This window comes from Myxocyprinus asiaticus, chromosome 15, assembly GCF_019703515.2.
Source record: "Myxocyprinus asiaticus isolate MX2 ecotype Aquarium Trade chromosome 15, UBuf_Myxa_2, whole genome shotgun sequence".
NCBI classification, from domain to species: Eukaryota; Metazoa; Chordata; class Actinopteri; order Cypriniformes; family Catostomidae; genus Myxocyprinus; species Myxocyprinus asiaticus.
Window position 1 is genome coordinate 21,176,676 of NC_059358.1, and position 21,160 is coordinate 21,197,835.

Consider the following 21,160-nt stretch of genomic DNA (forward strand, 5'->3'; position numbering starts at 1 on the left):
CATTTCAAATTTTGGTAAAAGTTTAAAAATTCACTTGCTTTACCAAAGAGTAAAAAAAAAATAAAAATTCCAAGATGCTGGTTTAATGATTTGTTGCATTTATTTATATGTAAAATAAAGTTCACACGTGGGATCTATAAGCCTTTAACAAAAAATTTGGTTTCAAACTGAGATGCTTATGAAATCAGAACCAGAGGGCTCTCATAGTCAAGGTAACATGACAAATTAAAATAGAAAACAAACGTATGCATCAAGCAAGAATTTAGATTTGAGGTGTAATAAAGGTGATTAAAGGGGTAATCTGCTACTGGAAAAAAATCTTGATCGATAATATATTTCTGCACGATATCTGGGGGTTGCTGACATGACTACACAAACACATGGATTATTCATTGCTTGCATACAGGTCAGGATATCTGAAGTTTAAACAATGAGGAGTCAAATTGGAATGGTAACATTTTGAAATTAGACAACCAGAATCCTAAACGTAGTTCTTCCATCCACAGCATGACAACAAAAGCGCTTCTTTTCAATACTTGCATTGTTGGGGGTATTTACGTATTTAATTGGCAAAGAGCACACTTGTAAGCTTTGTAAAGTTGTTGACAATTCACATTCATATCGACATGCATTCCTTGAAGTAAGGTTTGATTAACAATGTGGAACAGGTTTACAAAACTATTGAAATGACCACTCAGGAACACTGTCAATGTTCCCTAAGAACTGTAGAAGAGTGCAAACTAATTTACATTATTTATTTGGTTGGATAAATCTACAAAAAAAAAAAAAAAAAAAAAAAGTGTTTATAAACAGTAAAATGTTTTTACATCAGCACATATATCCACAATATAAAACATTAATTTATATTCTGTTGGTGCAAATAAGACTGACCTCTAGTGCAATTAACCACACTAAAGTTTGAAAACGATTTTTAAAATGAAAAAAATAAAGAAAATAAAGAGGAATTAATTGTCTGCATTGTTTGTTTGTTTTTACCATTGCATTGATTTGTGCATAATTAACAATGTGAGGTGATGTGAAACACTATATATGTATTACATTTTAAGGAGCATATCTTTGAAAAAAAAAAAAAACCTCTTCATCTGCTCTAAAATCACATATAAACCATCATGTAGGCTGTGCTATTATCAAGCGGTTCCTTGCCATTCAGTCAGACGAGTTCTTAGCATTCTGGTGTGGTATTTTAAATAAAACAGTATATCAATAAAATAGGCCATGTTCAAGTTCCAAAAACATGGGCCATTTTTCGCCCATGTCTCTTGAGGCATTTTATTGTCCGTCTTAAAATAAAACTGCATTGTGTGCATCTCCCTCAAGTGTAGTTATGAATGATGCTTGCGCATTAGTTTCCTATGACACTATATTAATAATTCTGTTTATTGTATTCCTATTATTGTAGGGCAAAAACATTAGGTTAGAAATCTTCAGCATTTCCTGATTTAAACTATACATTATACATGACTAACTGAAGGCACGTGAAAGTTTAAAGCACCTGCTGTACTAAACTATTCAAGATATTTCTGAAAAATCAACAATCATCTCAATATGATTCTTGCCCAAAGAAACTTCCGATTTCTCTGCAATAGTCAAGTATTTACAACTCTAAATAGAACCATAAAAGGAAGCAAGTCACCCTTTTCAAATCTAGACACATCCTGGTTTATGGCAGATTAAGTCATATGTTGATAGCAGATAGCAATCAAAGTGAGGTCATGCCTGAGACATCTAGGCCCTGTAGAACTCCACTGTCCAATAGCATAACTAAAACAGTGAGGTTAGTATATACTTCTAAGAATGCTTTCCTTTACAGTTGGGAGAGGGTGGTGACATGCATAATGTCATGGAAAGAAGTGCAAAGGTTCTGGAAAAAGGTTTCAGCATCTGTTTCTGGACTGGACTTCCAAGCGGTACAGGATGCAACAATTCTAAATCAGGGTGAGAAGCATGTGGAATTCAATTAAAATGTTATTAATATCCCAGAAAGAATAAGGACTTGTTTAGACTTTTCTGATATTATAGCACTTTGTCCTAAAAGATAAACTATCCTATCGGTTAAATATTAAATTAAACTAAGTAGACAATCGGCATAGATTTTTGCAGATAACCAATAGTTTCAAAAAGCACCTATTAATTGGTAAAACCCATATTATCAGCCTACCTCTACTTACAAGCATGCACATTTATACAGTGGCCCCAAAATGTCAACTTAAATGGCATTTATTTGAAAGAAAGCATCCTTTTCTGAAAAAAAAAAAAAAAAAAAACATTCAAAACAGTAATAAAAAATAAAGAAAAAGTATTTGGACATTTTCTGGTTGTCAAACACATCCATAGTTAATGTGATAAACTACACCTTTGGTTACTCTACTATAGCAGGACACCCGTGTGAACTTGAGGTTAACTGATTTTATTCATCAGCTAAAGATTACCTTAAATTAATTGAAAGTTCAAATTACTTGCAAAAAAAGCTCTTGCCTCAGTTTTCAGATGGCATTTTGTATGTATACTGTTTGTATGCAAGTATGCTTTGATGTTTTGTATCCAATGCAATAAAATTCCTACGAAGTGTCTAAATATTTTTTGGGGCTACTGTACGTGCATAAATACAAAGAACAAGAGAAACCGATATGGACAAACCTGTCATCACGGATACGGTAGAAAAATCCATATCCGTGGTGCACCATTGGTGCAACTGCTCCCAGCACTGTAGTGTAGCCCACAAGACTAGTAGAAAGCACAAAATTCCCTCCTCCTCCACTGCAGACACAGAGAGACAGAGAGATACGGTACTTTCTCTCATTTACTATTAGGGCTTGTATTATATCGCAAATCAATACATTATTGGGAATGAAAGCATGTGACTGAGAGCGTGGGCCAAACCTTTTAGCATAGAGTGTATCTGTGTACAGTTCAGGCACAGGAAGACCCTCCTCCTTAGCAATCAGGTACATGCCCAGGAGGTGTCTGTCAATGCCTGAAATACACAAAGACTATTTACATATTTGTCACCACAGTATAATCCAATTCACAAATGCTGTTTTCACACTTGATTCAATTGTTTGTTAGAAACTAAGAGTTCGATTCCACCAAATCAGTTATAGAAGATATAGCACACTACAGAACAGTCTGAAGGTCTGTGCCAAGTTTGGTGGATTTAGCTTGTAAGCTTTAGGAGTTAGTGTTAAACCCAAAACAAAGTTTGTAGAATCACAGTATGTTGGCTTCATCAAGCCAACATAATAAGTGTGACAGTGAACATGTTAGAGCCATAATACAATATGTAAATATGAGAATGTTAAAGCAGTGTTAAATTATTATTTTAATGCAGTTTTATTTGTTATAAGTAAGAAGAATGCGTGGACTAAGACGTCATATCCTAAGTAGTTGTGTATTAAGCAAGAGATGGAGCAATACAGTTTGACTGTCATTCCATATAGTGCTGTTATTATATAAAGAAAAGTTTGTTCCTGCTTGAAAATTCTAATTAAAGAGGAATCAAAAGGAGTATAATGACTTGGATGAGTTTGTCACGTCAAAATTGTTGCTTTCATGTGGAATTGTGGATCGTACATTTTCTTGGATTATATATAGAGTGCCATTATAGAACATGAAAAGACGCAAACTATAGATCATCAATGGCAGTTTACTTCTTTCATTCATTCCAATTGCAAATCTGACTGTAGTTTAAACGAAAAGTACCACCTTTTGTGACACATTTTACGGCTCGCTGATTTCAGAAAAACACTTTCACACTGATCTGTTAGTGATTTAACGCCATGCCAGCTTCCATGGCTATTTTCATGGTGAAAAACAAGTTAAAATACATTAAAGGGTACAATGATTAAAACCCTTAAAAATTGATTTTCATTAAAAACTGTCAAACTGATTCAGGGTTGACTTTGTTAAAAATCTCTTCAAAAGTGTCAGCTGAATAAAACTATTTCCTAAAAGAAATAAAAAATAAAAATATGCTTTAGATACAGTGGACTCTGGCATGAGGCACGTAATGATGGATTTTCACCTGATTTTAAAAACTTAAATGTGTGGAATGTCCTATTCGTCAACAGGTATAAATGATCTGGTGAAAAACTCTAGTTTGAAAGTGCCCCAAATATTAACACAATGACACACACAAACCTTTTCCATTCTGTGCCTCTCCCATCAATTTGTTATGTTTGTTGAAGGCTGCAATTAGGGCATGTCTTTTCTCTTCTCTCTGAAAAGACAAACAATGTGATCAATAACTGTAAAAACAGTCTAGACTCAACTAGATCCATCTCAGCTGAGATGCTCTTTTATAACTTTCTTAAAAGGTTGATATATATATATATATATATATAAATAAAAGAACTATGGACACCACATACCACACAGATAAAGTCAAAGTCTTCTGATGGTGGCGGTTTAGAGAGAGTGTAGTTTTACATACACTGGTACATTGACTAATTACTTACTATTTACTGGTTAGGTAATTGAGTGGAGGTGTGGAGTGGGTGTTGATTTAGATGTACAGACAAAGGACTCACAGTGGCTGCAGGGTTGAGCATCATTCTGCACCAGTGCTGGGCCTCCACAGTGCAAGGCCTCATGGTCTCTGTGCGTCCATGGAAGAATCGCCGTGTGGTGGCTGTCTCGTAGCAACTACCAGGTCTGGGAATAAGGGAGAGAGAGATGCCTAAATTAGCAAGGGCTGAAGTGTTTTGATTATTCTATCATACAATTATATACTGTACAGCAGGCTACAAGACACTTACTTTCCATGTAGTCTGTAGTAGGCTAGTTGCAAAGCAAGCTGTACAAACGTGTCTGGGTGGAGCTTTCTTTTCTTAATGGCTGCTTTTCCAAAAGAGGTGAAGGCATAGGAGACAACCTGCAGGTCCTGAGACTGTACGGTTGAAGTCAGAAGTTTACATACACCTTAGCCAAATACATTTAAACTCAGTTTTTCACAATTCCTGACATTTAATCGTAGAAAACATTCCCTGTCTTAGGTCAGTTAGGATCACTACTTTATTTTAAGAATGAGAAATGTCAGAATAATAGTAGAGAGAATGATTTATTCCCGGTGGGTCAGAAGTTTACATACACTTTGTTAGTATTTGGTAGCATTGCCTTTAAATTGTTTAACTTGGGTCAAATGTTTTGGGCAGCCTTCCACAAGCTTCTCACAATAAGTTGCTGGAATTTTGGCCCATTCCTCCAGACAGAACTGGTGTAACTGAGTCAGATTTGTAGGCCTCCTTGCGCACACGTGCTTTTTCAGTTCTGCCCACAAATTTTCTATCAGATTGAGGTCAGGCCTTTGTGATGGCCACTCCAATACCTTGACTTTGTTGTCCTTAAGCCATTTTACCACAACTTTGCTGTTTATTGGGACCACATGCCCCTACAAGGTTAGTAAAACCTGAAATCACTAACAACTTGGTTCCCCACGAGGAAACAGGCTTAGTAAAGGGACTAAAAATGTCTTAATTAAAATCCAAAAAAGTAGTATCTACATACGTGATTTCCTTTTTTTTTTTTTTTTTAGACATAACAACTGACAAACATGGTCTGCTTAAACAAATAACACAAAAACAATGATGTTTTCACATCAGATCTAATTTTAAGTCAGTTTTATGCAGATATACAAATAAATTCGTTAATTAAATAAATTCAATAATTTTTCCTGTAGCTGTAGCTCAATATAAAAACAACTGAAATCAAAGGATAGTCCCCATTATAATATAAAAACAACTGTATGTGTGTGAGAGAGTGTATGCGTGTGTGTGTGTGTGTGTGTGTGTGTGTGTGTGTGTTACTTACACTTTTGCTGTATTGTTCTTTAGCCAGGGCGATGTCCCTTCTGACTCTTTCGTCCACAGTGAAAATCAATTCCTCTGGAAGAGGCAGATCACGCACAACCTCTGAACCCTGAGAGCCATATAATGTATTAATACACATAACCCACAAATTTATGGATATACACAAATACACATTAACAACACATGGTCTTACCTTCCATACCCCACCACAGGCCTTCAGCTTTTGATCTATGTAGTAGCCATGAGACACCAACACCATGGCATCATAGGGGGCATGCTAAAACAAACACAAATATACACAAACATCATTTCAATAACATAATTCACCTTTCTAATTTAAACTAGACCATATTTGGACTTAATGTGCACATAGTTGTAGGGCTGCCCCTTGATAGTCGACCAAACATTAGTCGATGAGAAGAGTCTTGGTCGACCAAGTTTTGATTGGTCGGTTGGTCGCAGGAAAAAAAAAACTCCCATACCTTGACTTTGTTGTCCTTAAGCCATTTTGCCACATCTGTGATGTGTATATTGGGACCACATGCCCCTACAAGGATAGTAAAACCTAAATCACTAACAACATGGTTCCCCACGAGGAAACAGGCTTAATAAAGGGACTAAAAATGTCTTAATTAAGATCCAAAAAAGTAGTATCTACATACGTGATTTCCTTTTTTTTTTTTTTCATAACAACCGACAAACATGGTCTGCTTAAACAAATAACACAAAAACAATGATGTTTTCATTTTGTCTACATATCGTTAAAGGCATCAGCTACTGCCGATCACTCTGACCATCGTTGATCCCCGAGATCATCGTCTCTCGGCACAACCCTAATGGACATTTCTTTCTATAAATTAACAAAATGTTCAGACGGTCTCCTTGCTGGTTTTTCTGACACATTCAGAATCATTACCGCTTTTGCCAGTGTCGCTTCGGCTCGCTTCATGTGTGCGCTTGTAAAATCTATATTTTAAAGGCTCATTATTATGGTTTAGTATTTCTCTGTAATGTAGAACAGTTTTAGCAATGTTACTTATAACATTCTTTCTCAGCCCTGGAACTCAAACCATTTTCTGATGCCCCCCCATTATATATATAAGTAATTAAATTAATATCATAAACGTGCGACGACTAGTCGACTAATGGCTTAAATTAACGCCTACTAGTCGACTAGGAAAATCTTTGGTTGGGGGCAGCCCTACATAGTGGTGAATATTAACATTGCATAAGAAGTGACAAAAACAACAGTTGTAAACGATGAAATAATCCATGACTGTACTTACATCACAATTTGAACCAAAGGTCCCATCTGAGAAGGAGAGCAGATTGTAGGATTTATCACCCCAGCGGATAGTGGGGTTACCAGTCAATGCCAGCTGGGTTAACTGTTATGCAGTGAGAGTGAGAGAGAGAAGAGAACTTTGTGCAAATCACTGGTCAAACAATAAAATGATGATGTAATTGCCTTTCTAAATAATTGTAATAACTACAGTGTTTGAGTGATAACTAGATACAGTAGGTGATATTGGCTTGACAACGCCTGGCCTGATAGTTTAAAAAGTTTTAAAAGCTTGAGGTTTGAAGGTTTAACAGACCTTACAGTAAGACAGACAGATAGATAGATAGATAGATATTTGGATTGGCCTGTTTGAACATTTCATCAATGCAAGCCTATGGGATTTTGGGGATTTTTATACCCGGTTCAAGAAAGCCATAAAGGCGGCCGCACACCGAATGGGAAGCGCCATGCCACATTCCAACTAGGACGGGATGCGTCGATGCAGTGCAGGTGGCTGTCCAAAGTTGTGAATAGTCACCATACACACAAAAGTTACGAATATATTTGTATGTCTTCAAAAATGAACTAAGTGACGTTGATGAGTTTTACAGGTTAGTGTATAAAACTGGTGTAACTGCGCAAACTAACGGTGACGTTTATTATGCAATTTCTCTGTATGTTGCCTTGAATAGGTTTCATTCAGGCTCTCAAACCACAAAAAGAAATATTTGTAACTGAAAATACTTTGTGTATGCTATAGGAAAGATACATACACACAATATATCATCCAGTGATGGCTAGAGTAAATAATCTATGTTCTTTGATAATGATTTGAGTTGAATTTAATGGAAATCTATGCGAGTTGCGCTCCGTGGAACGGCAGAAATTTGAGCAGCCTCCGGAGTCGTAGCTGGGCGATGCCGACAGACCTCGAGCGGCAGCGGCAGTGTCCGTACCTACATACATAATAATTGTTTCGAATTTTAGAACGCGCCATGTCGTCAGCAGACGTGTCTGGTGTGAACCCCCTTAAGTCTGGTCTGTTAGAAAAGACATAGAACACTTTAAGTCAAAACAGTCTGAAGGTCTGTGCTAACTTTGGTGGATGTAGCTTGAAAGATGTAGGAGTTATTATAGATAATTTTGGTCTTTAAGGATTTTATAAAAACCCTAAACAAAGTCTGTACAATAAACAGTGTGTTGACTTTGTCAAGCCAACATAATAAATGCCCTCACATGTGTACTGTGCAATGTTATCTGTTTGTTTGGGAGCTCCTAATAAGTTGAGAAATGTATGTGCTGAACCTTTGAGTAGTTTTCAGGGGTGGAATAGGATTTGTCATCGTCCAGGGAGAGTACAAATAGAGAACTCTGAATAGTCTCCAATATGTTCTTATTTACAGGATCGATGGAGATCAAATACTCCCGTGCCTAAAAAGAGAAAGAAATGAAAGAATCTGATTTTGATAAACCTGAAATATGTTGCAATAGTCTTTTAGTAAACATTCATTAATGAACAATGAGTTGTAAAAATCTTTAGATAAGTTGTGAACATTTTTTTCACAGGTTTTCATTCATCTAGGTCATTGTCGAACATCAGGTGGAGTTCATTTGTTTACTGCACTGTGATTGATTGTGGTGCTCTAGTGGGGGGCGTGGCTCTTACCTTGGCCCAGCGGGTCCTTTCCTCAGTGGTCAGAGCACCCACTCCATCCCCCTCTGGCTCTCCATCACAGCACTCTTTAATGTAAGTGAGTTGCCTAAAAACCATATGAACTCTTCAACTCAAGCATATATAAGAGAATAATTGTTTCCATAATGTTTTTTCAACATTGACAATATCATACCTCAACAGCTCTGGAGGAGTGAGGATACGTCCATCACAGAGTCCATCAAATGTAAATACCCTCCCCCGACACATCACCACTATATGAGAAGGACATGGTCCCTCACTCTCTATAACACACAGAGACCGTATAAACAAATATACATAAACACTTGCATACCGTATGTTCATGCATGCATTCAAACACACACAAACAGAGCATGCATATACAGTATGTTCAGACAGGGCTTAACCTGTTTTGAAGAAGTTGAGGATGGTGTCTTTAGTAACACCAGGCACTTTACAGGTGCAGAAGAGCATGCGGAATTGATCCATGTCAAAGGGCGTACTTCCTGCTTTATGAACGGCAAGCCTTTCCCTAATCAACAATATTAGCAAACATATAACCACAAGAAAATTACTGTTAATCAGAAACAAATAGAAAAACAAACAGATAAGGGATCTAACAAAACAGATAGCTCTGTGATTCTAAAATCTGACTGGATGAGCTGTGTTCAAAGCCGTTGTAAAACTACTATAAATGCACACCCCTGAACGCACAATTAAATATGAATTAAAGTTGCTTGGCAACCGCAAATTTGTTTATTGTTTAAACAAATTTAACTGGATTAAGGCTGCATGACTATAAAAAAAAAATCATAAATGCTGATTGTTTCCCTTGATATAGTAATTGCATTATACAATTAATAGAATTTGTTTATGCCACATTCTTTATGTAGGCCTCATATAAAAAGCTGAGAACTGTGTTCCTGAAATAATGCATTTGAATTAAAAACAAAAGTGTTATACAAATTTCACTTTCAAACAGAGAAAGTGAGCAGAGCAACAATACTAGAATACTAGGTTGTCGTTACTTATATGCCAATCGACTAATTTATGTGCTAATAGACTCTGATTAGTCATTGCATTCTTGCACACAAGGGACAAAAAATACAAGGTAAATATAACATATTGATGCAACAGGAGTAGACCTAAATGGAGTGCTGTGATTGAAACTTTTCAATCAGTTTCAGACAGGTACTCTGGTAGATCTTTCATTTACATAAGCGATTGCTTACGTGCGGATAAGCTCCCAGTACTGGAGGGTGATCCACAAAACCATGCTGGCCCTCTCCAGCTGGGCTCCCTCGCATGCAGGCCAGCAGTGCTCCAGGTAGGCTGTAGGTCCCCCAAAATTTACATTCAGCTGAGAGGGGATGCGCAACTCTAGATATGCCGAATCTAGCCACCAATCCTCAAGCTGAAGAAGAACAAATGACAGGTTCAGAATAAGTCCACAAAGAACATATGAAAGTGCATGTAATTAGAATGTCTTAACGTAAGTGATTTACTTGTGCGGTTCAAGCTGAGAGATGCAAACATAATGGTTTATTAGTATTACCCAGTTGCACCTGGATTTGGCTCTTTGTAGAAGCTTCTGGTGGAGCAGTTGCCCGGCACCCCTCTCAAAGCGCTTCACGATGGCCTCTGTGGCTCGAAACTCCTCCTCAGATGCGAAAGGCCTAACTGGAGGAATAATAAATCAAATTCAAATCACTACCCAAAAGAGCTGTCTCATCATATACAAACCTCCTATAACATCTAAAAATATCAGCAGGGTAAAATAATCAGTCACTAGATCAATCATTTACATATTAACTTGAGAGTTCCCACACTTCTGACCCTGAGGAAATCTCACAAGAGTCACATTCCCTTCTTGACATGGCCAATAGAGCTGTTCAGGTTGTAGTCCAGAAACCTGGAAGACTAATTCACCATGGGTTCCCTCTGGATTTTCCTATGGGTTTTTAAAATGGCAGTTTTGGATTTATGAGTAAAATAAGGTCTGTGGTAAACATTACATAAAGATACTTGGACGTTTTTTTCTACAACATAAATTTCACACAATCACCTCAAACGTGAATTTTAAAGCCGTACTGAAGCAATATACATTTTTTTTAAAAAGTATGTTGCTTTAATGCGGCTTCAAAATTCACATTAGTGGTATGATTGTGTGTAATTTATGTTGTAGAACAAACTGTCCAAGTATCTTTATTTTACTCATAAATCCAAAACTCCTGTTATAAAACCCCATAAGAAAAACCAGAGGGAACCCATGGCCTTCCAGGTTCGCCTACAAATTGAGGTCGCAGCAGAACAGCTCTAATTCCATTTGTGATTATAATTTAATTATAATTTATAATTTTATTTATCACACATTTGCACATATACAGTGAAATTCTTTTTTTCACATATCCCAGCTAAGCTGAGGTCAGAGCACAGAGTCAGCCATGTCATAGCACCCCTGGAGCAGATAGGGTCAAGGACCTTGCTCAAGGGCCCAGCAGTGGCATTGAACCCCCAACCTTCTGATCAGTAACCCAGAGCCTTAACCACTGAGCCACCACTGCCCCTCAGCATCATAAACTGCACTCACAAAGAGCCAAGCATAATTTTATATCCACTATAGAAAATTCCTTAACTTTTTTTTTAACATTTTGTTTCATTTCTAAATTTTCGTGAAGAGTATAGCTGTAGAGCTCCAAAAAGGGGCGGGAGATCCAAATCACCAGCAAAGATATAGGAAGCCCCTTACCTAACCCTTTCCCTAACCCAATACATCTGCAGAGGTGTCCCCCCCTTTTGGATTTGGCTCATAACCCCCTTTAGGAGTAACCTCGCCCCCTTATGGAGAAACCACGCCCTATTTTGGAGATTCTGCCCCCATTTGGAGATCTCCGTCCTGCAGCTATACCTACTTTAAATTTTCCAGGTCTGAAAAGTAACATTTTAAAACTTCCCTGATATTTCCAGGTTTTCCATGACCGTGGGAAATATGTAGCTTTATTCCCATTTCCATGTAAAATATATGAAACCCTGCAGATCAGTCTGTAGGTTACATAAGTGTGGGTCACCTCTCACCTGCATCCAGGTATTTGCTTAGTGTGCACTGTAGAGAGGGCACAGGTAGAGGAGGAAGGCTGCTCTGATACTGGAACGTCCGCTCAGCAGCGGACTCGAAGATCTGACTATCCATTATTTCAGCTGCACATAACATCAAAGAGTTAACAGCAGCGTACCAACTCAATGCAGTTTATAAATAACACTTACGCAAATCTGTTTGTGTTTACTCCACATAGAGACGTTCACTTGACGCAGTCAATTTCAATACAAATTTAATGCAGTGGAATCAATATATCTGAAATCAGTATCAGTATCAGCAAGCATATGAATACTGATATTTAAACCATAATAACTGTAGGTCATAAACACGTTTAGATGTAAGCAAAAAGTGATATTACCTCAACGAGACGGATCAGTATAATAATCCTAAACCAGGAACGGTTATGCAATTACACTGGTGAAACAGCGCTTTTTGATATTTTATTGAACACCCTGCAACCTCAGTGTGCACATTCTACGCCGAATCGGGAATCGTTCCCGTTACCTTTGCCCCAATTACAGACCATGAAGTCAGAAATAACAGCGATGACTCAAACAACATGGCCACCTACATGAACAACTTTCAAAATACAAGTTATGCAGCACTGTGATGGGGAACGGTACTGCAGCCTTTGAGTTTCAATTGAATTCAAAATTAAGTTTTGACCTACGTATTATGTGTACGCCTAACTAATTGAACAAAAATTAGCTTTAAGCAAATACACATTGTTGGCCCTCAAATAAGTAGCTTTACAATACATTTTTAATTTCCACACTGAAAGTGAAATATCTACACACACACACACACACACACACACACACACACACACACACACACACACACACACATAAATATATATATATATATATATATATATATATATATGCGTAAATCTTAAATATATATATAAATATATATTCCATCAATTTGAATTGAGTGATCTTTAAAAAAATATCTTTAAAAAAAAAAACCTAAATATTTTAAGTTTATTTAATTTAGCTAAAATTATACAATTCAATGGAATTCTGATATGAAATTAATATGCGTGAATTTTAAAAATAGGCTAAAAAAAATTTCATGTATTATTTTTATTTAAATGAACACACAATATGTATAGACTTTGTTTATATAGTCTAAATCAAGCCAACCACTTGCTGGATAAAATAATAATTTTGGTAATTCATGCAACAAATAATACAATCATTTGATCTGCTGCAAATACAGCACAGTTATTGTTTAAGTCATTCTAATGCAGGGGTCTTCAACCATTTTTAGCCCAAGGATCCCTTGCAGGGACCCCAATCACATTTGTTGTTTCATATTAAGTCAGTCCTATAACGACATAAGTCATGTACTTGTACATTCTAAATTTTCCTTTTTTTTTAATTATGTGAGAGGAAATATTTAGCAGATTTTTAGAATTAGAACTTTAATATTGCATTTTTGTTTAATGCATAACTTAACTGATCAAAAATTAGTAACAGATCAAACAATAATATATGGACTCACTACAGTTCTGCTGCAGACCCCCAAGGGGTCAGGAACTCACTGCTGAAGGCCTCTGCTCTAATCTAGAATTCTTTCCTCATTGATTTTGTTATATGGATGGATTTGGCAACACTGAAAGTCCTGGACTGGTCTTGGCAAGAGGTCCACATCTCGCATTCAGCATGCAAAGGGGTGTTGTGATGACAACGCTTCATTGAGCACGCTGAGAGGACAAAGGAGGTCTTTGTGCATATGTGTATAAGTGCACAACTGCTGGTCCTCAAAGCCTGAGAACTTTGCTTAATACTAATGAAGCAATACTGTGAATAAAAATTCCTACAGAATTAAATTTTGTTTGGATATGTAAAATAGATAGAACAACCATGATATTAGACTATCAGATTTATTCAGTGGTTCACTCTTTAAATGAAAATGACATAAGAACAAAATTACATGTTTACATCTTTAACTCTCACCTGACTGGTAATGACTAGTAATCAGGTGGTATCATAAAGAAACTGATATCAATTATCTTCTAATCTGTTCATCTTTATTACAGTAAGACAAAGTATTCAAACATATTAAAATGATTGTTTTGTAAATAGGTGAAAATTATAATACTATCTTGCTACTTTTTCATTGTGAAAATGTATATCTTTTTTATTCTTAAAGAATGAAGATTTCCCCCATCACATTCCATACTTTTCAATGGCGTCCTTGGCCAGGGAAATATAGGCATTCATGGCATCTTCATTTGACATACCTGTTAGAGAGAAAAGTGAAACTGTGGCAAGTAGGGTCACAAACAGGAGGGATGTATTAAATGAATTTACACAATAAATCTCAACTGCTCTAAATGCAGTAGCCTATATGTGGATACTAAGCAGACATACTTTTCCCAAAGCAACTCTGATTTCAGTGGACAAGCTTCCTTTGAACTATTTGCATACACAAACCAGTGGACATTTTACCTATCGCACAACAACTTTAAACCTTTTAACAGCTCTGAAATACTGCTGATGTTAGACAAAGTAGAATATATAACAAGCAAAATACATAACTTAAGTTACTACAGTTTATTATTATTATAGACACACATTCAGTACAGTGTATTGCTTTGTTTGTTTTACCTTTCCTTGAATTCCATGCTTCCCATTTGGCTTTCCCTTTCATATCCATAATTCCAGGTTTATCTGCACAAAACAGAACATACCAAGTTTGCAATTATTAGATTCAAGTATCAAGCTCAAATGTAGGCTTCAATAAATGGTTATTATCATTATCATTATTATTATCATTGCTCTACGACATTTACCAATATTAATGTCCCCAACAACAGCTTGCTTGTAGAGGCCATACAAATCCAACAGCTCCTGGTCTGTTGGTCTGGTCTTCACTTTCTTTACGTTCTCAGCGTACTGTTTAAATTCTGCCTAAACACAAAAAACAATTTGCCCTGTTGTAAGCATCACCACTTAAAACCTTTCAGCAATTCTAATTATAAAGCTGTAATGTGTATTTTACTGAAATACATAAAATAATTAGGTTGACAAGCGTCCCATTGTCTGACCCATTTTATCCCACCAAGCACATTTTTAATCACAATGCACCAGACATTATTGTCACACTGTAGGCAGTATGTTACGTTTCACAACCAGCAAATAGTTGTGTTTGCCAATATGAATGCCCTTTGTGCCCAATGCCCATATTATCTTACAGGCGTGATAACCAAGTTTGTAATGTGTAGTAAACTATAAGACTTACTTCTTGACATTATCTTTGATATTATTACGCATAAAAATAACTTTTAACAAAAACAACATTACTTACAACTGAGACAGATAACACTTATTGGATATAAAAACTAAGAGTATTCATTAACATATCTGTAACTATGAGTCTAACTATGAAATGCACTTGGATATGCATCGTGGGTTCTAACTATTTTGTAGCGCAAGTTTGTGATGGACGGAATTACTTCATACATTCACGATCGCGCAGAAGCTTCAGACGAAAACATTAACCGCTCGATTTTGGATGCGCAATATGCACAATGCACCTGCGCATTCGAGGAGAATAATATTAGCTTTTGCGGATACAGCAGAATATAATACGGGTCTATTAAAAAAACAAAGCTCGTAATCTTTAAAATCCAACCTATGTATCCAGCTGCTGCCGCTCACCTAAAGAATATATCCGAAGGGCTTATAAACCCATGTATTAAAAGTCACAACAAACAAGCAAACATAAGGGACATGAAACCAAACGAAAATGGTAAATACCTGCAAAGTCATTTTCTTAGGCGAGTATTTAACCGCTGGGCGCGTCCTCCGGAATCTAGCGTAGATCTACTGATGAATTACAGTTTACGATGACATCGCGCAGAGCTACAGTGCGCTGCAGTAGTAGTGAGCGCTGATTGGCTGACGGGACGTCCGAGGGCGATTTCATTGTAGAGCACAATGAATTGAAGCCTTTTCGATTTCTATGGTAAAACCCTTAAAGGGATAGTTCACCCAAAAATGAAAATTCTCTCATGTACTCACCCTCATGCCATCCCAAATTCCTTCTGCAGGACAACAATTAAGATTTTTAGAAGAATATCTCAGCTCTCTTGGTCATCACAATGCAAGTGAATTGGTACCAAAATATTGAAGCTCAAAATAGCACATAAGTCAGCATAAAAGTAATCCATAAGACTCCAGTGATTAAATCTATATCTTCAGAAACAGATCAATACTTTGTTCCGGTTCATTCTGCATAATAATAATAATAATAATAAAACATTTGATAAAAACATAAAGGACAAAGATAATCAAATAAAACTCATTTTAAATATAGCCACAAGCGGTAATTGTTGGGGCCAAGCACAATATGGAAAAATTACAAAAAATAATCACATTTGATAGGAAAGATCCCGTGGAACCCTAACTGCCTTAATCACAGTAGCACAAAAAGGACTTTAAAGGGATAGTACACCCAATTCTCTCATCATTTACGATATCCCAGATGTGTATGACTTTCTTTCTTCTGCAGAACATAAATTAAGATGTTTAACATAATATTTCAGTTCTTCAGGTCCATACAATGCAAGTGACAGGGTGCCAAGATTTTGACACTCCAAAAAGCAGATAAAGGCAGCATAAAAGTAATCCATATGACTCCAGTGGTTAAATCCATGTCTTCTGAAGTGATTTTATAGATGTTTAACTGTGCTGAAACAATCTAGATGCAGTGCAAAGAATGAAACAGAGCGCAGGTTTTTGACACTTTTAAGTTCTTTTTAACTTGACATTGTGTTTAAAATGTCCTGGTGTGAATGGCCCCTAACTTGTCCGTTTGCCTGTGTCTGTGAGTGAGACCGTGTGCACGAAACAAGTTCGGTAAGCCTGTGTATTTTTTCATTCATACAAACCTGAACCCGAACCCGAAGTCCTACCTGAAAAACTAACCCAAACCCAGCCCGAAACTGTTGGGTTCTCGGGTCCCATCGGGCCTGGGTTTGGTTGCAGACCTCTAAGCAGGGAGGAGAATTTATAGTAAAAATGGACTTAAATATTGATTTGTTTCTCACCCATACCTTTCAAATTGCTTCTGGAGACATTGAAGAAAGAAAGTGGAAAGCCCAAACAAGGAGCTCTATTGCCCAACGGTCAACGGATGTAGAAAGGAAGTCCCGCCTTACAGGAAAAATAGCTAATCACCTTTTAGATACAAACATCACCTGTCAATCAACAATGTTTACATGGCGAACAACTGAAAAAAAATAAATAAATAAATAGAATGGACGGATGGATGCATAAACACATTCGGTGTGAACAGATCCTAAGGTCAAGACAAGACAACCAACCATTAGATGGCAGTATGTATTTCAGGAACCTTGAACAACTTATTGTCGAACCACAGAAAAAGACCTTCGCACAGAGACAAGCGCACACGCTGAGGAAAATAAGCCTTAAAACTGTTTAAATTGAATTATTGAAAAATAATGCACACCCAAGGTGGTTATGTGGTCACGATGCGCAGCGGAGTGTGTTCAGTACAAAATCCATGTGTTCCTTTTCCAGTGGGCTCCATTGAAGATAGTGTGGATTATTTAGAGATGTTTTATAGACCTTAATACATCGTTCAGGGTTTTCCCTCAAGACATTTTTTGGATTTTGTCCCTAAAACCCTCATGAGCGGAACTCTCTTTGTCTGTAGTCCCCACATGCTTTAAAACATCCACCATTGTGCCTGTTCCAAAGCAATCCAAAATCACTTGCTTAAATGACTGGCGTCCTGTTGCTCTGACCCCCATCATCAGCAAATGCTTTGAGAGACTAATCAGAGATTACATCTGCTCTGTGCTGCCTCCCTCACTAGACCCATTGCAGTTTGCTTACTGCAACAACCGCTCCACTGATGATGCCATTGCATCTACAATACACACTGCTCTCTCCCACCTGGAAAAAAATGCTTTAAATGCTTTAAAATGCTTTAAAACGTCCACCATTGTGCCTGTACCAAAGCAATTCAAAATCACTTGCTTAAATGACTGGCGTCCTGTTGCTCTGTCCCCCCATTGCATCTACAATACACACTGCTCTCTCCCACTTGGAATAAAGGAACACTTATGTGAGAATGCTGTTTGTAGACTACAGCTCAGCATTCAACACAATAGTGCCCTCCAAACCTGATGAGAAACTCCAGGCTCTGGCTTAAACAGCTCGCTGTGCAGCTGGATCCTGGACTTCCTGTCAAGCAGATGCCAGGTGGTTAGAATGGGCAACAACATCTCCTCATCACTGACCCTCAACACTGGAGCCCCGCAGGGCTGTGTTCTCAGCCCACTCCTGTATTCCCTGTACACACATGACTGTGTGGCAACACACAGCTCCAATGCCATCATTAAATTTGCTGATGATATGATGGTGGTAGGTCTGATCACTGACAATGATGAAACAGCCTACAGAGAGGAGGTGCACACTCTGACACACTGGTGTCAGGAGCACAACCTCTCCCTCATGTCAGTAAGACAAAGGAGCTTGTGGTGGACTTCAGGAAAAGAGATAGAGAACACAGTCCCATCACCATTAATGGAGCACCAGTGGAGAGAGTCAGCAGCTTCAAGTTCCTGGGTGTCCACATCACTGAGGAACTAACATGGTCCATCCACACTGAAGCCGTTGTGAAGAAGGCTCATCAGCGCCTCTTCTTCCTGAGACGGCTGAGGAAGTTTGGAATGAACTGCCACATCCTCACACGGTTCTACACCTGCACTGTAGAGAGCATCCTGACTGGCTGCATCTCCGCCTGGTACGGCAATAGCACCGCCCACAACCGCAAAGCACTGCAAAGGGTGGTGCGAACTGACAAGACACATCATCGGAGGTGAGCTTCCCTCCCTTCAGGACATATACACCAGGCGGTGTGTGAAAAAAGCTCGGAGGATCATCAGAGACTCCAGCCACCCGAGCCATGGGCTGTTCTTACTGCTACCATCAGGCAGGCGGTATTGCAGCATCAGGACCCGCACCAGCCAACTTCATGATAGCTTCTTCCCCCAAGCAATCAGACTTTTGAACTCTTGATCTACCACGATCAAAATACATCAGCACTGCACTTTATTACTCTAACTCTTATATCTCACACCAGACTGTCATAAATTATATTATTATTATATTATATTCTCTCTTAACAACACACTGGCAAATTACTATCAACCGACAGCCTGAATGTCAATACAGTACAATACAACCTACTGTATATTTTATATATACTATATATACTATTTTTTATTGTATAATGTGTATTCTATATTGTGTGTATTGTATATTGTACATTGTATGTTATTATTTGTATATTGTGTTGTGTAATTATGTGTATATTAGATTTTAAATTGTGTTGTAAATCTGATGTTTATTGTAAATTGGTATATGTCTCATCACTGTCACGACTACTATGTTGCTCGGAACTGCACCCAAGAATTTCACACACTATTGCACTTGTGTATATGGTTGTGTGACAATAAAAGTGATTTGATTTGATTACGTCTGCCACGGATTCAGCGTCTTGCTCTGGTACAGCTTAAGCCTTCATTGCTAGTTCGTAACGTCACTTTAGAACTAGCCACAGAGGATTGCGAGGCTTGCGCTGCTTTACTGGAGTACTTACTGAAGTAACAAGTTAGTGCGTTTGTGTGTGCGAGTTGTTTTTGAGGGATCGAAAGAGAGAAGCTCAGAAACTGAGAGAGATCACCTGTGGGATTACCTTTATTTGTTGCAGCTCTCGTCAGAAGTAACATTGCTTCAAAATCGCCAAGATGTAAGTTTAAACACTTCTCAGCAGCAGCGAGTGTCGCCATATTTCTGATGTAAACCTTAACAACTGTTTTCAACCCCACTAGGATGCCGGTGACTGACATGACGGCTCTATTTCTCGCTCTCGAGTAAGTGTGTGCAATGCGTTGTGTCCACCTGTGTGTGAGAGCTTAAGAGAGGGGGAGCGTGAGGGTGTTTCCCACAGATATTTCAGATAATAAAGAAACTCAAATCAAAAAATCAAATCACTTTTATTGTCACACAACCATATACACAAGTGCAATAGTGTGTGAAATTCTTCGAGCAGTTTCGAGCAACATAGCAGTCGTGATAGTGATGAGACATATACCAATCTACAATAAACATAACATTTACACAACACAATTTAAAATCTAATATACACATAATTACACAACACAATATACAAATAATGACATACAATGTACATTATATAATACAATATAGAATACACATTATACAATAAAAAAAATAGTATATATAGTATATATTAAATGTACAGTAGGTTGTATTGTACTGTATTGACATTCAGGCTGTTGGTTGATAGTCAGTTGCCAGTGTTTTGTTAAGAGAATATAATTTATAACAGTCCAGTGTGAGATAAGATTAATAAAGTGCAGTGCTGATGTATATTGATTGTGAGAGATCAAGAGTTCAAAAGTCTGATTGCTTGGGGGAAGAAGCTGTCATGAAGTCGGCTGGTGCAGGTCCTGATGCTGCAATACCGCCTGCCTGATGGTAGCAGTGAGAGCAGCCCATGGCTCGGGTGGCTGGAGTCTCTGATGATCCTCCGAGCTTTTTTCACACACCGTCTGGTGTATATGTCCTGGAGGGAGGGAAGCTCACCTCCGATGATGTGTCTGGCAGTTCGCACCACTCTTTGCAGGGCTTTGCGGTTGTGGGTGGTGCTATTGCCGTACCAGGCGGAGATGCAGCCAGTCAGGATGTTCTCTACAGTGCTGGTGTAGAACCGTGTGAGGATGTGGTGGTTCATTCCAAACTTCCTCAGCTGTCTCAGGAAGAAGAGGCGCCGATGAGCCTTCTTCACAACGGCCTCAGTGTGGATGGACCATGTGAGTTCCTCAGTGATGTGGACACCCAGGAACTTGAAGCTGCTGACTCTCTCCACTGGTGCTCCATTAATGGTGATGGGGCTGTGTTCTCTTTCTCTTCTCCTGAAGTCCACCACAAGCTCCTTTGTCTTACTGACGTTGAGAGAGAGGTTGTGCTCCTGACACCAGCGTGTCAGAGTATGCACCTCCTCTCCGTAGGCCGTTTCATCATTGTCAGTGATCAGACCTACCACCATTGTATCATCAGCAAACTTAATGATGGCATTGGAGCTGTATGTTGCCACACAGTCGTGTGTACAGGAGTGGGCTAAGAATACAGCCCTGCGGGGCCCCAGTGTTGAAGGTCAGTGATGAGGAGATGTTACTGCCCATTCTAACCATCTGGCATCTGCTTGACAGGAAG

At 38.1% G+C, this 21,160-nt stretch overlaps 2 protein-coding genes across 3 annotated transcripts; both read right to left on the minus strand.

Moving 5' to 3' along the window:
• Positions 1-81: 81 nt before the first annotated feature.
• Positions 82-12,393, minus strand: LOC127452999 (peroxisomal carnitine O-octanoyltransferase-like). Of its 2 annotated transcripts, XM_051718967.1 has the most exons (17): positions 12,235-12,393; positions 11,855-11,977; positions 10,335-10,459; positions 10,012-10,193; positions 9,187-9,311; positions 8,955-9,063; positions 8,774-8,867; positions 8,413-8,538; positions 7,112-7,213; positions 6,019-6,102; positions 5,827-5,934; positions 4,776-4,906; positions 4,548-4,671; positions 4,159-4,237; positions 2,902-2,995; positions 2,659-2,778; positions 82-1,946 (listed from the first exon to the last, which is right to left on the minus strand). In XM_051718967.1, exons 2-17 carry the CDS (start codon positions 11,967-11,969, stop codon positions 1,826-1,828), a joined length of 1,839 nt encoding a protein of 612 aa, XP_051574927.1. In that variant the 5' UTR covers positions 11,970-11,977; positions 12,235-12,393; the 3' UTR covers positions 82-1,825. The 2 variants fall into 2 exon arrangements, with proteins under 2 accessions (XP_051574927.1, XP_051574928.1); XM_051718968.1 differs by lacking the exons at positions 11,855-11,977; positions 12,235-12,393 and having other exon boundaries at positions 10,345-10,459.
• Positions 12,394-13,753: 1,360 nt separating this feature from the next.
• On the minus strand, positions 13,754-15,810 carry LOC127453013 (acyl-CoA-binding domain-containing protein 7-like). Its single transcript, XM_051718996.1, has 4 exons — positions 15,647-15,810; positions 14,680-14,797; positions 14,495-14,557; positions 13,754-14,127 (listed from the first exon to the last, which is right to left on the minus strand). The coding sequence occupies exons 1-4, from the start codon at positions 15,656-15,658 to the stop codon at positions 14,054-14,056; spliced, it is 267 nt and encodes an 88-aa protein (XP_051574956.1). The 5' UTR covers positions 15,659-15,810; the 3' UTR covers positions 13,754-14,053.
• Between the last annotated feature and the right edge of the window lie 5,350 nt (positions 15,811-21,160).

Coding starts and splice junctions, on each gene's coding strand:
- LOC127452999 (XM_051718967.1), bottom strand. CDS start 11,969: ATGGATAGTCAGATCTTCGAGTCCGCTGCTGAGCGGACGTTCCAGTAT. Junction 6,103..7,111: donor CCTTTGGTTCAAATTGTGAT/GTAAGTACAGTC, acceptor TGTTTGTTTTAG/CATGCCCCCTATGATGCCAT. Junction 4,238..4,547: donor TGCTCAACCCTGCAGCCACT/GTGAGTCCTTTG, acceptor TTGTCTTTTCAG/AGAGAAGAGAAAAGACATGC.
- LOC127453013 (XM_051718996.1), bottom strand. Junction 14,558..14,679: donor TGTTGGGGACATTAATATTG/GTAAATGTCGTA, acceptor TGTTTTGTGCAG/ATAAACCTGGAATTATGGAT. Junction 14,128..14,494: donor AGCATGGAATTCAAGGAAAG/GTAAAACAAACA, acceptor TCTCTCTAACAG/GTATGTCAAATGAAGATGCC.